This window comes from Mugil cephalus, chromosome 23 (genome assembly GCF_022458985.1).
Source record: "Mugil cephalus isolate CIBA_MC_2020 chromosome 23, CIBA_Mcephalus_1.1, whole genome shotgun sequence".
Taxonomy (NCBI): Eukaryota; Metazoa; Chordata; class Actinopteri; order Mugiliformes; family Mugilidae; genus Mugil; species Mugil cephalus.
In genome coordinates this window covers 11,000,001-11,016,310 of record NC_061792.1, presented here as the reverse complement: position 1 = coordinate 11,016,310, position 16,310 = coordinate 11,000,001, and the positions used below count along the sequence as shown (strand labels likewise).

The 16,310-nt window shown below is 39.0% G+C and overlaps 1 protein-coding gene and 1 long non-coding RNA gene across 2 annotated transcripts; one reads left to right on the top strand and one right to left on the bottom strand.

Moving 5' to 3' along the window:
• Positions 1-1,956: 1,956 nt before the first annotated feature.
• Positions 1,957-5,433, bottom strand: LOC125001217 (NLR family CARD domain-containing protein 3-like). The gene is made up of 5 exons (XM_047577140.1): positions 5,400-5,433; positions 3,455-5,240; positions 2,861-2,914; positions 2,486-2,496; positions 1,957-1,961 (listed from the first exon to the last, which is right to left on the bottom strand). Exons 1-5 carry the CDS (start codon positions 5,431-5,433, stop codon positions 1,957-1,959), a joined length of 1,890 nt encoding a protein of 629 aa, XP_047433096.1.
• Positions 5,434-13,887: 8,454 nt separating this feature from the next.
• LOC125000898 lies at positions 13,888-15,437 on the top strand. The gene is made up of 2 exons (XR_007111411.1): positions 13,888-13,939; positions 14,374-15,437. It is a non-coding gene; the product is annotated as an uncharacterized LOC125000898 (long non-coding RNA).
• The last annotated feature ends 873 nt before the right edge of the window (positions 15,438-16,310 follow it).

Genomic DNA, 16,310 nt, shown 5'->3' with positions numbered 1-16,310 from the left:
ATTGTTCAACAAGCAGCTCTGGTTAAGCGACGGTGAAGTTGGAGGCGCGTCCATGTCCCATTTTTCTTGTCGACGATTCTGTGATCGATCTCGTGGTCTTCTTAAGAATAACGTGAACGCGCACTTTTCTGAACAATCCACACCTGGCTTGATTAAGCCGTGTCTTTTTATCTTGTTCCAGCTGCAATCGATTAATCCAAGAAAGCACCAACGAGGTTTAGTCAAGCCGGGCTTGCTCACTTTTCCCGGATGTCTTAATCCAACGTTTGTGCAATAACCCCCAGTGATAAAAATTCTTGTTATGGCATCATATATTGTTTATTTCACCAAAAGTGTGATTTTGTATGTTGATGCACATCACAGAGGGGAGAAAGGAGTGATTGTTTGCTGTATCCAAGGGTGAATCGAGGCTGTAGATTATCCACTGGACGTGAGTGAGTTCATGATTTACATGTTGAAAAGAAGTTTAAGTTTATTTAAGTTCATGTAGGATCAGTTGTAATAACATGTTTGAATACTGAAATGAAATACATACTTACGTACGTCAATCTGTTTTGATTAATACATTTATACAAGTTATTTTCGTACTAAACTGCTACAATACACTAATACACTCACTTAAAAAAAAAAAAAAGTACATAACTGACCTAAAACTTTCCATGTAGAAGAACTATTTTGGCTGGAGTGCTAAAGAGTAAATGTAACAACACACTTATACTGTTATTTCCTAACAATGGTAACAGACACATGGATGAAGCTCTCCTCTTGACTCCACCTCCCAGTAACATGGTCCAGTCAGAGTCTCTCTACACACAAGCTGCTGCTGATTCAACCTCTGGATCATCAGGACTCAGCTCATCCTCTCTCAGCTCACATACTGTCCTGCTGAGAACAATGGCCAACATCTGGAGAGAGAAGAAGAAAGAAGAGAGGAGATGATTTAGTGTTTCCAGAGACTCTTCATCAGGTGTCAGTCAGTGATGCAGCACATCCAGTATAAAGAGCAGCAGGGACTTCAGTCCTGTTCAGAGCAGCTGTGGAGCTCAGCCAGCTTCCTTTCAGATTCATGTTAACGTGTTGGAGCTGGAAGCTCACAGACCTGCACAGACTTTTAGCATCAAGTCTGTTTCCTCTGCACATTTCTCTCAAGTCCACAGAGGAAATAAACTGCTGAGAGTCATCAACGCTTCATTACTGCACAAACACTGTAGTGATGGATTTTCAGCTGTTCCATTTCAATAAAGAGTCTGAGTGTGTTGATGAACATCTCATGTGTTTCTGAATCATCAGCTGACTAAGAAACATTGAAGATATGTGATGAAACTAATGACAGAGATACAGATGTGATGACTGGACCTCAGCAGAGGTTCTGCTCTGTAGAAAGACCACATGGTTACTAAATGTAATGATGGTTCTGTGATTTACAGGCTTCAGTCAGACTGATCTCAGAGCTGTGACAAGATGAAACTGATCAGTTGTTTAGTTTTGAGGTTGAGAGAACAAAGAGTCTGAGATCAGATCTGATGAATGAGGACCACTGTCTCTATTCATCTAGTAAGGCTGTCAGCTGGAATCCACATTTATTTCCTGAAAACATCAACACAACAAGCTTAAGGATGATCTGATTGTCTGACTGTGGTCTATGTCTTTCTGTCCAGTCTGTCTCCATTTTCCTCTGACAGCATCTCTGAAGAAAACAGCAGCAGGTTTCCAGGAAACACTTTAGATTCTGTGTCGAGTACAAAACTACTGAAAGAAGAATGAACTAACTCCAACCCTCCATTCACCTCAGAGTCTCCAGTCTACAGTCTGGACTCTTCACAAGATCAAGAAGCTGCTTCACATCTGGATCCTTCAGGTTGTTGTAACTCAGATCCAGATGTTTCAAATGGGAGAGGTTGGACTTCAGAGCTGAGACCAGAGAATCACAGCTGATCTTTGTCAAACTGCATCCCTTCAATCTGAATAAAGAACAAAAGATGTTAATAAAATCATTGATAATCAATCAGATGTGTTCAGGTTTTAATGTTCAGATCAACATTACTACGTCCTAATCAATGAGCTGTTCTCTAAAATGAGCAGAGTGACTTTGTCCTTGTGTTATTGTGGATCATCATCATGTCAGCCTTCTACACACATCATCCAAACATCAACACAACATTCAGACAAACTATTCATGTCAACACACATCAATAACATGCTGCTGACCTCAGTCAAGTCTCTCATTACAGGATCAATATCAAATCACACATGTTGAAAACAAACTGTTCATTAGTTCATTGGTTCCATGACCTTCTTCTTCCTGTATTTGGTATCTCAGTAGGTTGGTGTCGTTAAAATGTTAAAGGACAAGTTCTTATTTTCAAGTCTGTCTTCAAACAACGGTCACATGTCAGATGAACATTACAGAGTTCTTAGAATTCCTACTGTCCACACTGACTGTGAAGTGGTCTCTTCCTAACACAACGATACTGAAGGAAATGACTTGATGAGTTTCTCCACAGACAGTATGAACAGAAAGAATGATTCCTGACTCCAATAACTCTTTACATGTACATGTGAACACTTGACTGGTCCTGATTTGAGATCAGACCGACCACCGATGACTGAGGAGACACCTGCTGATATTAACAACATGATGCTCCTTCATTTAAACCAACTGTTGCTGGTCCATTTTCTACCTGTCAATCCTGACAAGAGAACTGTTTAATGTGATAAAAACATTCAGTGAACTGACCTCAGAGTCTCCAGTCTACAGTTTGGACTCTTCAGTCCATCACACAGATGCTTCACTCCTGAATCCTGCAGGTTGATGTTGTAACTCAGGTCCAACTCTTTCAGATGGGAGGGGTTGGACTTCAGAGCTGAGGCCACAACTTCACAGTGACTCTCTAAGAGTCCACAGTCAGAAAATCTGTCATGACACATGAATATAAAACATGTTAATATGAATGAAGACACTTTATCATTTACTTCATGCATTTGATCATAAACAGTTGGACTCATCCTGTTTGACATTTTGTTTTTCACACCAGTGATTCAGCTTCTTATCTGACATGACACAATAATTCTCATCAGTTTCTCTTAAACCTGCAGACTTTTAAACTTTGTTCTGTTTTAATCTGCAAATGAGTGGAGATTAATTGAGTTACATTTAGGTTTCTTCTACACATTCTGTCAGTGTGATCTGATCTAATGTCTGACTCCACAAAGCCATCATGTTTGAAATGATTAAAATGTGGAAAACATCCCTTTATGGAACATTTAGAACAGATTAGAAATTGCCAATTAATGTCTAATTACATATATTATTCAACGGACAGCTCCAATATACTGTATATATAAATAAAGGATGATGAATACTGTTTCATAGGGTGATAATTGTACAGTTTAAACATTGAATGAACTTAACTAAACTAAATTGATTTATAATGTTAATCACATCTGGACTCACTGAGCCTTTCTGCAGTTCCTCACAGCTGGAATCAGTCTCCATCGTCCCCACCATGATGTGTTGTACTTCTTCAGGTTTAACTCATCCAGAACCTCCTCTGACATCTGCAGCATGTAGGCCAGAGCTGAGCAGTGGATCTCAGAGAGTTTCTTCTCTGATTTGTTCTCTGAATTCAGGAACTCTTGGATCTCCTGATGAACTGAGAGGTCATTCATCTCCATCAGACAGTGGAAGATGTTGATGTTTCTATCAGGAGAAATGTTGAACATGGTCATCTTCTTCAGGTTGTTGATGGCTCTCTGGGTGATTTCTGGACTGATCTGTGTCTGACCCAGCAGACCTTTTAACAGTCTCTGGTTGGACTGCAGACAGACGCCATGAAGGAAGCGAACCATCAGGTCCAGATGACCATTTTTACTCTGCAGGGATTTCTCCATGACTCTGTTCAGGAAGACATCCAGAGTTGAGTCATTGTAGTTTTGTCCCAGGAAGTCCTCCAGCACCTCTGTCTTCCTGTTGGTGTAACAGTGGATCATGTAGACTGCAGCCAGAAACTCCTGAACACTCAGATGGACGAAGCAGAACACCTTGTCCTGGTACAGTCCTCTCTCCTCTTTAAAGATCTGTGTCAACACTCCTGAGGACACTGAGGCTGCTCTGATATCGATGCCACACTCTGTCAGGTCTGATTCATAGAAGATCAGGTTTCCTTTCAGCAGCTGATCAAAAGACAGTTTTCCCACAGACTCAATCATCTCCCTGGTCTCTGGACTCCAGTGTGGATCTGTCTCACATCCTCCATCATACTTGACCTTCTTCACTCTGGTCTGAACCACCAGGAAGTGGATGTACATCTCAGTCAGGGTCTTGGGCAGCTCTCCTCTCTCTCTGGTTTTCAACACATCCTCCAGAACTGTAGCAGAGATCCAGCAGAAGACTGGGATGTGACACATGATGTGGAGGCTTCGTGATGTCTTGATGTGGGAGATGATGCTGCTGGCCTGCTCCTCATCTCTGAATCTCTTCCTGAAGTACTCCTCCTTCTGGGGGTCAGTGAACCCTCTGACCTCTGTCACCATGTCAACACACTCAGGAGGGATCTGATTGGCTGCTGCAGGTCGTGTGGTTATCCAGAGGCGAGCAGAGGGAAGCAGTTTCCCCCTGATGAGGTTTGTCAGCAGCACATCCACTGAGGTGGACCCTGTAACATCAGTCAGGATCTCAGTGTTGTGGAAGTCCAGAGGAAGTCGACGCTCATCCAGACCGTCAAAGATGAACACAACCTGGAACTCTTCAAAGCTGCAGATTCCTGCTTCTTTGGTTTCAGTGAAGAAGTGATGAACAAGTTCCACCAAGCTGAACTTTCTCTCTTTCAACACATTCAGCTCTCTGAAAGTCAATGGAAATGTGAAGTGGATGTCCTGGTTGGCTTTGTCTTCAGCCCAGTCCAGAGTGAACTTCTGTGTTAAGACTGTTTTCCCAATGCCAGCCACTCCCTTTGTCATCACTCTTCTGATTGGTCCATGTCTTCCAGGTGAGGCTTTAAAGATGTCTCCTGGTCTGATGGTTGTTTCTGGTCTGACTAGCTTCCTGGATGCTGTTTCAATCTGTCTGACCTCATGTTCATCATTGACCTCTGCAGTCTCTCCCTCTGTGATGTAGAGCTCTGTGTAGATCTCATTCAGAAGAGTTGAGTTTCCTGCTTTAGCAATCCCCTCAAACACACACTGGAACTTCTCCTTCAGACTAGATTTAAGTTCACGTTGACACACTTCAGCAATATGTTCTGAACAAATACAACAAATTAGATCAGCGAATACATTTACAACATTTAATTTCTTGAAAGAAGGAGTGATTATATCGTATCCTGCTCCATATCTTGAGACATTAGTAAATGTTTAATTCATTCATCAGGTTCATTGTTCACAGAAATCCTCCTACTTACTCTCCAGACGATCAACCAGCTCCTCCTGCTTCATTCTCCTCAGGAAGTTCAGTGTGATCTTCACAAATGCCTTTCTGCTGCTCCTCCTCTGCTCTTCATCCTCACCCTCCAACACCTCCTCATCCTCCCTCTGACTCTCTAAGCATTCTGGGTAATCTGGACTCAGATCCCTCTGAATCTTCTTCAGCTCCTTCTTCACAAAAGTGACAATGTTGTCCTCCAGCAGCTGGAACAGAAAACTATCTGAATGACAACCAGACTGAAATCATGGAGACAAACATCAGATCCATGTTGGACAGACTGACAGTCCACTGGTCTACAAAGAGCAGCATGGAGATGATGGAAAGTAGTTGTTGTCCATGTACAGACCTTAAATATGGAGTCCAGCTGTGTTTGATGCTGATGAACAGACTGATCACTGAGAACATTTAAACTCTGCTGCTTCACTCTGGACAGAAACAGAAACAACAGAGAGTTAAAGATTGTTCTGTGATGATCGTCCTGATCAGAACAAACTCTACTGTGACAATAATAAAGATGTGAAACAAAAGATTAATTCTAAACCTGATGACTGAGGATCACAGAAAGTCCACATTTCAGTTACGTATATTTGCACATAAGAACTGATCTTCTCAGATATTTTCTATATAATGTCTCTTTAACAACTGAGTTCTTCATCGTTCAGACAGAAAATGGTTTCCATCTGTTTCCAAATACCAGTATCACTTCCCCATGTGGACAAAATGACAACGGCCTGAGCAGTTTCCATCTAGTTTTAAATGCCAGACACAGACGACCTGTTGTACTTATATCTTACTTATTTAGAGCAGATGGATTTTGTCCTTTAAAGTCAACGAAGTTATTCTTCGACTGATCACTCCTCATAGACACACAGCTGGGTTCAGGCTGAGGTTGAGGTGAGTCTGGTTTCTGGTGGATCCTGGTAGACAGAAAGAAGTTGACTGTTTTCAGCTTTTAAAAGGAATAAATGAGTCAAAGACCAGCAAACTTTGAAGGACATTAATCACATATAAAAACTTATTGTCAGACTCTGAATTCAAACATTAATGACACAAAATCCCTGACTATGACGTTGACTGTCGTTACATATTGAAGTCACTCATGTCTTACTTCTTCACAGCAGAGGATTCTTCTCTTTTAAAATCTAAGAGTCTATCATTTGACTGATCACTCCTCAGAGACACACAGCTGGGTTCAGGTCCAAGTTCTGGTCCAGCAGAGTCTGGTCTGTGCTGCTGCTTTGTTCTGCAACACAACACACAAGGAGCAGTGATTTGAGAGTTGAGCTCTGACATGTAGAAGAGTCATAGACAGTTATAGATGTTCATCTCACCTCTGGTCTTTGGTCTGGTTCTCATGTTCTCCACTCAGAGTGGTTTTAGAGGGAGGGACTCGCTCCTCTCTGTCCTCACACTGATCCATTCTGCTGGATTCACATCAGCTCACACACACTTTCTACCTTCACCTGCAGAGGAAACACAAATCATTCACCTAAACATCAACTGAAAAATATCAGTCCACTAGATGGAGTCATGAAGCTGCAGCAAAGAAAAGAGCAGCAACACAGACACCAACTCTTCAACTTCATCTCTAGAAGTTGTTGTCTGTTTTATTTTGAAAGGCGCGACAGTATCTCCCAGTGATGCCCTACAGACGATGGTTTTATAGCCAGAAATAAAAACTAATGCAGTTTGATTTGAGGTGAACAAAGCAGACAAAAGTCAACTGCTCTTCATGTTCTTTGATTGCAGAGAAAATTAAAGTCTGAAACTAACTAAACTTACATTTTTTTGAACTGAACAAAAAACTGATTCACACCTGGACACTAAACACTCAGACACAGACAAGCGACTTCCTTCAACTCAACATTTCATCAGTTACATCATCAACATGTATATTTATTGAAGTCCTCTGATCCCTCAGCTCTGCAGTGTGAATATAAAGACACAGAAAGTCTGATCTGTTGTCCAGTGTCTGTCTGAAGAGCTCAGGCCTTATTTAGTGGCTCAGACACTGGGCTCTGACAAACTTCGACACAAAATGGCGGATATTCAGTATAGTATATCAGAAGCAGTGAGTAAACTAAACAGTAAAGTTATTAAAGTCTGAAACAAAGCAAACTTACAGATCATTCAAACCGTCCAAAGAGCGGAAGAAAACAAATCTGTCAAGTTTTATCTTATAAAGAAATACATAATAATTATTAATGATGTTTTAGATCGACATCTTTTGTGCTTTCTTATGTTTCTTACAGTCCTGTTAACATTGTAATTTGTATGTTGTTTGTTGTACATACCTTGTTTAGTTTATTTATTTATTGAATATTTATATTTTGCACTGATGGGAGAGCTGTACCTCAATTTCGTTGTGGAATGTATATTGTTTTACGCTACCATGCAATGACAATAAAGACTCTAATCTAATCTAATCTAATCTAATCTAATCTAATCTAATCTAATCTAATCTAATCTCATCTATATCATCATGTATATTTATTAAATTCCTCTGATCCCTCAGCTCTACAGTGTGAATGTAATGACACAGAAAGTCTGATCTGTTCTCCAGCGCCTGTCTGAAGATCTCAGGCCTCATTTAGTGGCTCAGTCCGACTCAAGTTAACGTGAAATATCAAACAGATGTTATAAAAAACTAAAACTAAACAACTAAAACATCTGATGTAAAAGACTAAAACATGACAAACTGTTACAAACATTACCTTCAGATGGATGTTCACACGGAGAAAAGAAGCTGCGACACAGGGTTAATGTAAACCAAAAGCACGGGACACTGAGCGTAGCGTTTCTAGGGTTTTGTAAATCAGGAACAGAAACATTCTGTGTCCACATACATGTCAGACATGTAGACAATATGCAAAACCACTGAAAAGCTCTAGATATTTGTTAAACAATTATATATAACAATAAAAATAATTTATTTATTATTAACAATAATAATAATACTATATTATTTATTTTTGTAATAATCAAAATAAAACAAGATAAAGTTACAGGAAGACGTGTGAAATAACAGAATGTCAATAATAATAATAAATTATGTTTATAACGGACTTTACGTTTTAAGGACAAAACGCTCGGTTCTCCATGTTCATGTAACAGTTAGTGTTACTTTAATCTAATGTTAGTGAAACTGATTTAATTAATAATTTAGGAATAACATGGCCTACTTAGGACAATTACATACAGTGGATGACTTCTAAAAGTCACTTTTATCATCTTACTGATGTCTTACTAATAAAAACACCTTTTGTTTTTACATAAGCGAGTAACTTAATCAGATACTGTCATTTAATTAATGTTAGCTTTAAAAAATGTAGAAGTTACATCAAATGTGTTAACAGTAACAGTTAAATCATACAAAACATCTTCTCACTTGTCAAATGGTACTCCCTGCTGCTTGGTTTTGTTGTTTCTTTCATGGGAACATCCGTAAAAACACAAAAGTGTAATTTTAGTGTCAGTCAGATGACAACGGCCTGACTCTGACCGTGGTCTGACCAATAGTCAAACCCCTGCCCAAGATGGCGGCCGTGTTGACGTGTCTGACGAGGCTGAATACAGTCATAAATAAAGCAGCAGAAATGAGCAGCACCGGGCTAGAAAATCAAAACTGACCTCTGACAAACTGTAGGAACTCAATCTGAAAACAGAATAAAAACTCTATGAATATGTGGTGTCAAATAGCTCTCTGCTAAGGCCATATCATGGGGGTTTTAATAAACATACATTGTACTGAATTTCCCACAGGATAACTGCAGTTGGCGCTCATTTAAAATGAAATAAATAAAATATATAGAAGTTAAAATACTGCAGTCAATGAGTATCAGTGTTTTTGGATGTGGACAGTTGTAGTTCCTCATAGTGACCACTGGAGGGCAGTGATGACGATAGTTTAAACAGTCTCCGTGTTGCGTCGTGGATTCTTCTCTCCAGGTGAAGTCTTCTTTGATTTCACAGACGATCTAATACTGATCGCCAACACATTAATCATTATTAATGAAATAAAACATGTTTCCGTCACTATATAACTTTTACCTACAGTTGACATCTAAGATGAAACTGTGTGAATGCATGTAATGTCCAACACCCCTGCTACAATACCCCACTTGGTACAGTCCACCTCCCCCTTCCTTAAATCTAGTTGGAATGTTCCACTTCCTGTTTGCCAGTCTGGCCTCCTACCTGGGCAGGTGTGGATAGAGCACATGGAACAAACATTTGGGTAATTTGAATCTGTGAATGAATGAGACTGAATGTCAATGTTTATGTCTCTGAGTTCACCTGAAGTTCTTCAACTCAGACATTTACCAGTGAAATCATTTCACAAAACATTCAAATCCATTGATACCATCCAAACCAGTTTAGTGAAGAAGGCCAGGACGTCATGTTCCTCTGTCCCTAAAACACCACCAGCTGGAAATGTGATGATGAGAATCAAGTAACAACAGGAAACCACAACTAAAGAGACACAGAGACAGACACTGCTCCATGATGAAAGACTAAAGTTGGGATGTTTTGTTTAACGTTTTAATTCTCTGGTATTCTCTCAACAAACCTTTAGTCTTTAATCAAGCAGCAGTAGTTGACTTCATGTCTCTTTAACTTTGATTTTCATGTTAAGTACAAGTTCAGTATGTTGGCAAAACGTTTTTATATATTAAAATAATGAATTGATTCCATTGAAACCACTATAGTACAAAGGCCAGAATGCCCCCCTCCCTCCTCTACCAGTAAAACCACCTCTACTGGCCCCTCCCACTGAGAGGCTTATTCTGACAATAAGAAAGTTCTGTCAACTACCTCAAATGAAACGGAAAGAAAAACCAATAACACGTTCATCAATACCCCTTTGTTCATAATTATTGACTAATAATATTATCTTTAAATCTATTTTCAAATCTATTAAGTGTTTTATATCATTTAATTTCTGTTCCTAAGTTGTTCCATGGATTTACACCTTTTAATGTTACACATCTTTTTTCTGTTGCATTGATTTAATTTGTTTATTTGCACATTGAAGACAGAAAACATTAAAATGGTATAAAAATAGTTAATAGTTGTTCAGGAGAGATGGAAGCCAAGAAAGACGAATGAAACACCTCCCTATGTAAAGCAAAATGTATCTACACATGGAAAGTAAAATTAAACTACAAATAATATATTAAAAAGTAAAGAACAACAATTCATTATCTATAAAACAACATTAAATAAAATATATAGATAATTTAAAAAGCTACAAATCTTGACTGGAGAGTCACATTTTCAATAGTTTTTTAAACAAACAAACAACTTTTAGATAAACTGTTCCATAAGAAAGGTCCTCTGTGTTTAAAGGTTATTAATTAAGATTTATGGTAAATAAAACTTTTTAGAATGATGTGAATGAATGTCTGAGGAAAACTGAAAAAAAGTGAACGACAAAATACAAGAAAGAAGAACAAACTTATTAATAAACAGGTTTGGAGTTAAATTTTCTAAATAGAGGAGGAGAAGAATCATTATTCTTGGAAAAACTAATCATTCTAAACATTTCTTCTGGATAAATTTAATCTTCTTGAGAAAAGTTGGACGTACGGTGTTAAATAAATAAATAAAGATAAATGAAACTACAAGTTAAAACAGGTCAAAGGACAAAGTGATGTTGGAAAAACTTCCTTCAAGGTTTGATTTAGTTTCAGCTTCACTTCACCTCATATTAATAATTATGTGAGACATTTATTATTTATATCAAGTGTATATATGTATGAAATACTTTTCTATTTTAACAGCATTTTATTTTAAATATTTAAATGTAATCTGAAAATAATAACAGTCCTTCTTCCAAGAGCTTTATTTTCAAAGACTAGTTTATTTTTATCCTGAGTATTTATTTTCCTCATCACAGTGCGCAGTTATTTCGCTTTTTAGTTTTATTTTGTTGACCGGAAGTACTAATCGTATGCATTACTGTGAAATTAACACTTCAAGTGTAATGACAGTGTCTGTCCACTAGATGGCAGCGACACTCGTTGTCTGTATGTGAGTCCGCACAAAAATAACCAGAGCGAGTGAGTATCCCAAGCTAGGCTAGGCTAACTAGCGCTAATAACAGCGGATATTTCATCCATTCACAGAATTGAGCCCTCGATTTAACGGCGTCTACAACTGTTAAATACAAATCTCATTCTTCTTATGGTTTCGCATCATATAAAATAAGTCTCATAATAACAGACTGAAGCTGTAACACTTCTACTACTTAACGTTACATGTTCCCGTTTAGCAAATTTAATCCGCTACCATCAAGATAAATACAAGTGACAGCGATGCACGACTAAAGTAATCATTGAAATAAATGAGATATTTGATGCTGTGCGAGAATTATTTTTGAAATGTGAGTTGAAAAACTGTCCGCTTATTTTAAAGAAATAAAGAAAATACTGTCTGTGACAATGGGGAAGCTGGTTAGCTCTACCGCTAGCTCGGCTAAACGTTTCTCTATTTTAGGAAAAACACTGTCGTCTTAAATAAGATAATAATTATATATTATTTTATACACACACACTAATTGTAGTTTACTCCGTTTGACATATAGTATGATATTTTGTAAGATAATATTTTGTGTTTTATTGTTTGTAAATTGTTTTAACCGGAAGTGAAAGCTATACGCAGTCTCTCTAACTTTACACCAATTGCTCTGTAGTTACACTTTATGGCCACAAGAGGGCGATAAACGGCTTAACTGGTCTGTGTTTAGAGACTGGCAATACATTCATTTATTTATTTATTTATTTATGGTTGTAACTTTACTTAAATGTAAATTATTATCTGATCCTGTCGCAAAGAACAACAATTCATTATCTATAAAACAACGTTAAATAAAATATATAGATGATTTAAAAAGCTACAAATCTTGACTGGAGATTCACATTTTCAATAGTTTTGAAACAACTTTTAGATAAACTGTGAATAAGAAAGGTCCTCTGTGTTTAAAGGTTATTAATTAAGATTTATGGGAAATAAAACTCTTTACAATGATGTGAATGAATGTCTGGGGAAAACTGAAAAAAAGTCTGAAAAGTGAACGACAAATTACAAGAAAGAAGAACAAACTTATTAATAAACAGGTTTGGAGTTAAATTTTCTAAATAGAGGAGGAGAAGAATCATTATTCTTGGAAAAACTAATCATTCTAAACATTTCTTCTGGATAAATTTAATCTTGTTGAGAAAAGTTGAACGTACAGTGTTAAATAAATAAATAAAGATAAATTAACTATTTAGTTAAAACAGGTCAAAGGTCAAAGTGATGATGGAAAAACTTAATTAATTAATAGAAAAATTAGATGATGCCTTCGTGAAAACTCGGAAATTCTATACTCCAACTCGGATTTCAGACTTCTGTTATCATAACGTTCATGTTTCAGGTTAACTCGACAAAAATTAGTTTGATTTATTGTCACCATTTGTTGAACATTTAAATATGTGCAGACGCTATTTTTCTTTTTATTTTAGAAGCAGTCATTTCTGAATTTGACGACTCAGAGCTCATTTTTCCCAAGTTGTCCTGAATGCAGCATCAGCATCTCGACCCCCATAAATAAACCAACATTTCTATTCATTACTATTTCAAACAGTTTTAAAATGACCTAACCTACACCTGCCACATCTCTATGGAGTCAAAGGTCACAACTTTCTTCAACATTTGTTTTTGTTGCAGTCTCACTTTTAGGTTTTGTTCTAACCCCCAGTTTCTATCACTCCAGAACATTGGGAGGGGACACGGCCTCCACCCTCACAGACCACAGTGGTATTACGTATAAGGGCATGTTTCTCACATACTGTACTTTTACTTATTCATGGCAGTAACAGATGGTAATAATCTAGTGACATTAGTAAATGTTGTTGGTTTGGTTCTAACCTCCTACTTCTATCACTCCAGAACATCAGGAGGAGACACGGCCATGATGGTTTCACCCAAACAACCGGAACTAGACAACAACAACGGCCTATAGGTAGAGTATGTTACATTACTATTAAAACTCATTTAACATGAGTCATTACAACAAATCACAATGATCCAAGATGGCTTCCTCCACAGTAAAACTCCTGCTCATAGAGTTTTTTATATATATACTCTATTACTATTTTATGATAGTAGAGTAACAGGTAGTAATAAAATAGTAATAACAGTAATGTATACATTAGTAAATGTTGTTGGTTTTGTTCTAACCTCCTACTTCTATCACTCCAGAACATCAGGAGGAGACACGGCCATGATGGTTTCTAAGACTTCACCTGAAGAACAGGAACTTCTCAAGAACACCCTGAAGGTATCGTATCAAATTATCATTTAAAGCTTTTGTAACTTGTAACTCCTGCTGCTAGTAGACATTAATTTTATGTCATATTGTTTGACTGTTTGATAATTGTAGACTAACATGTTTTGTTCTAATCTCTCGTGGGGGAGACGTGGCCACGATGGTTTCCAGGACTTCACGTGAAGAGGAGGATCTTCGTGCTACAGGTAACGTATATATTTTTTTTTTTTTTTTATAGATTATTTATATCTGTCCCTCTGTTTGGAGGGACAGATATGTTTGTACTGGACCCCCACAGCTTTTCCACGTGCAGCGGCAAAGAGATAATGAAGGCCCTCCCCCCTCTGCGGACTCCTCCCATGAATCCCTCCCCCTATGCTGACTCCACCCACTAAGCCTAACCCCTCCCACTAGTCACTCCTCTGGACTTACTCCACCCCCTACATTAACTCCTCCCACCACACACTGACTCCACCCACTAGCCACTCCTCTCGACTGACTCCTCCCCTACATTAACCCCTCCCCCCACTGCCCCTGGCTCCTCCCACCTCACCTTTGACTCCTCCCATTAACCCACTGGCTCCTCCCCCTAAGCTGCTCTTAGTTATTGGAGACATAACCCCGTCCTTCTACCTCTCAGAAACCACGGGGAGGACACGGCCCCCCCCGCGCCTGCTACCACAGGACCCACCCTGATGATCCAGGCCCCCGACAACGGGTGGGATTCGAACCAAACTCCTGCGACTTCCAGCCGCGGTTGAACCACCACACGCCACCGAGAACCCTTCACGCTTGGACCTTCTCTCTGAGCGCTTTTGTCATCGTCACTTTGGAATCTGGACTTTAAAAGTCACGACTGTCATAGGATTTGAACCCATGACTTCAAAAATTTCAACCACTCATTCAACTCTCTGAGCTATTTAACTGCAGGTTTCTAGTCTTTCACTGACATTTTCCATCTGTTTCTTTGGGTGTTGATCTTCAAAAGTCACGACTGTCATAAGAGTTGAACCCATGACTTCACACTCACCATAGACTCTTCTAACAGTCTGAGCTATTTGTCCACATGTTTTTGGTCTTTCTTTGAGCTTTTCAGCCTCTACTTTGAGTGTTGGACTCTAAAATTCAAAGACTACGATAAGATTTGAACCCACGTCTTCAGAACCTCCAATAAGTCCTCTACCAGCCTGAGCTATCGGACCACACATGTTCTCACTCTTCCTGGAGCTTTTCTGTTTGTTTCTGTGGTTGATTAAATCTAAAAGTTCTCATGGGGGATTGAACACATGTCTCCAGAACATTAACGAACTGACCTAACACCTTAGGCCACCAGAGATAAGCTGCAATGTTCAGATTATATCAGGGTTTTTTAGTCTTTTCTCTGGCTGTTGGACATTAAAATAAAAAGTAAACTGTCCAAGGATCAAACCAACAACCTCCCAGTCTTTAGAGGAAGACTCTAACCACTTGAGCCACTGAACCAGAGACATCAACATGTCTACTTTTACATCTTTTCAGTCTTTCATCTTGGTATTAATATTTAAAATGGACAGAACCATCCAGGGCTTGAACCCAAACCTTCAGAACCTCTGAGGAAAGACTTAACATCATGAGCCACGACCCCAGCGATGTTGAGATGCTTTAAACTTTAAAAGCATTTTAGTTTTTCCTCTGTCACTTAGAGAATAAAATGTAGAAAGCAGAGCTCTGGATTTGATCCACTGGTTTCAGACTGAGAGACAGAACCACAGCTGATCTCACTGAGCTACTCTTCAACCTGGATGTGCAGCTTTTTGTTGTTGTGTTCATTGTTCACTTCCCTCAGAAGCAACAACAGAAAGATGTCAGTAGCCGAGAGTTGAACCTAGGACCTAAGAACAAGGAGGAGTTACTAGGACGTCTCACCTCACTGAGCTATTCACAAAGTTTAACCAATGGAAGTTTGTCCTTAGATTTCTAGATCACCAGCTCATCCTTCTCTACTGGGTTTTCTCTTCTCACTAAATGAGCCATAAAGTCTCTTTGAGGATCAGTGTTTGTGGATGTGGACAGTTGTAGTTTCTGACACTGACCACTGGAGGGCAGTGATGGTGATAGTTTAAAAACACTTCCTGTCCTCTGGGTTCATTAAATCGTTCAGGATCAGGAGGAACTCTGATTTATTTCAGCTTCATCACTCCTCCTCCTCCTCCTCCTCCTCCTCCTCCTCCTCCGCCTCCTGCTGCTGCTGCTGCTGAAGGTAAAACCATTTCTCTGGTTCCTCTCCTTTAGTCTGGTGTCAGTGTTTGTGTTGATCAACAGGCTGCGTTCACCTGCGCAGGTGAGTGTGTTTTCAGAGCAGTGAGCCTCCTCCTGCCTCTGACTCATCAATTCACTGGTTAAAGAGTCAAAACAGACTCTGCAGACTGACCTGCTGCTTCCTCTCAGTCTCAGTGTTCACCACTAAGTCACAGTTGATCAACTCACTGGAGAAACGTGAAAGAAACACGCGGACAGAGGGAACGTGTTGCTGATCAGCTGTTTCCACTTGTGATCAGTCCGCTGCGTTCAGGACAAATCGGACATTTCAGATTCTTT

Bases quoted from the DNA above. Each gene is read 5' to 3' on its own strand.
- LOC125001217 (XM_047577140.1), bottom strand. From the start codon at position 5,433: ATGAAGCAGGAGGAGCTGGTTGATCGTCTGGAGA. The intron at 5,241-5,399 runs GTAAGTAGGAGG...GTATTTGTTCAG, and splicing joins GCTGGTTGATCGTCTGGAGA to AACATATTGCTGAAGTGTGT. The intron at 2,915-3,454 runs GTGAGTCCAGAT...GTGTCATGACAG, and splicing joins AGGAACTGCAGAAAGGCTCA to ATTTTCTGACTGTGGACTCT.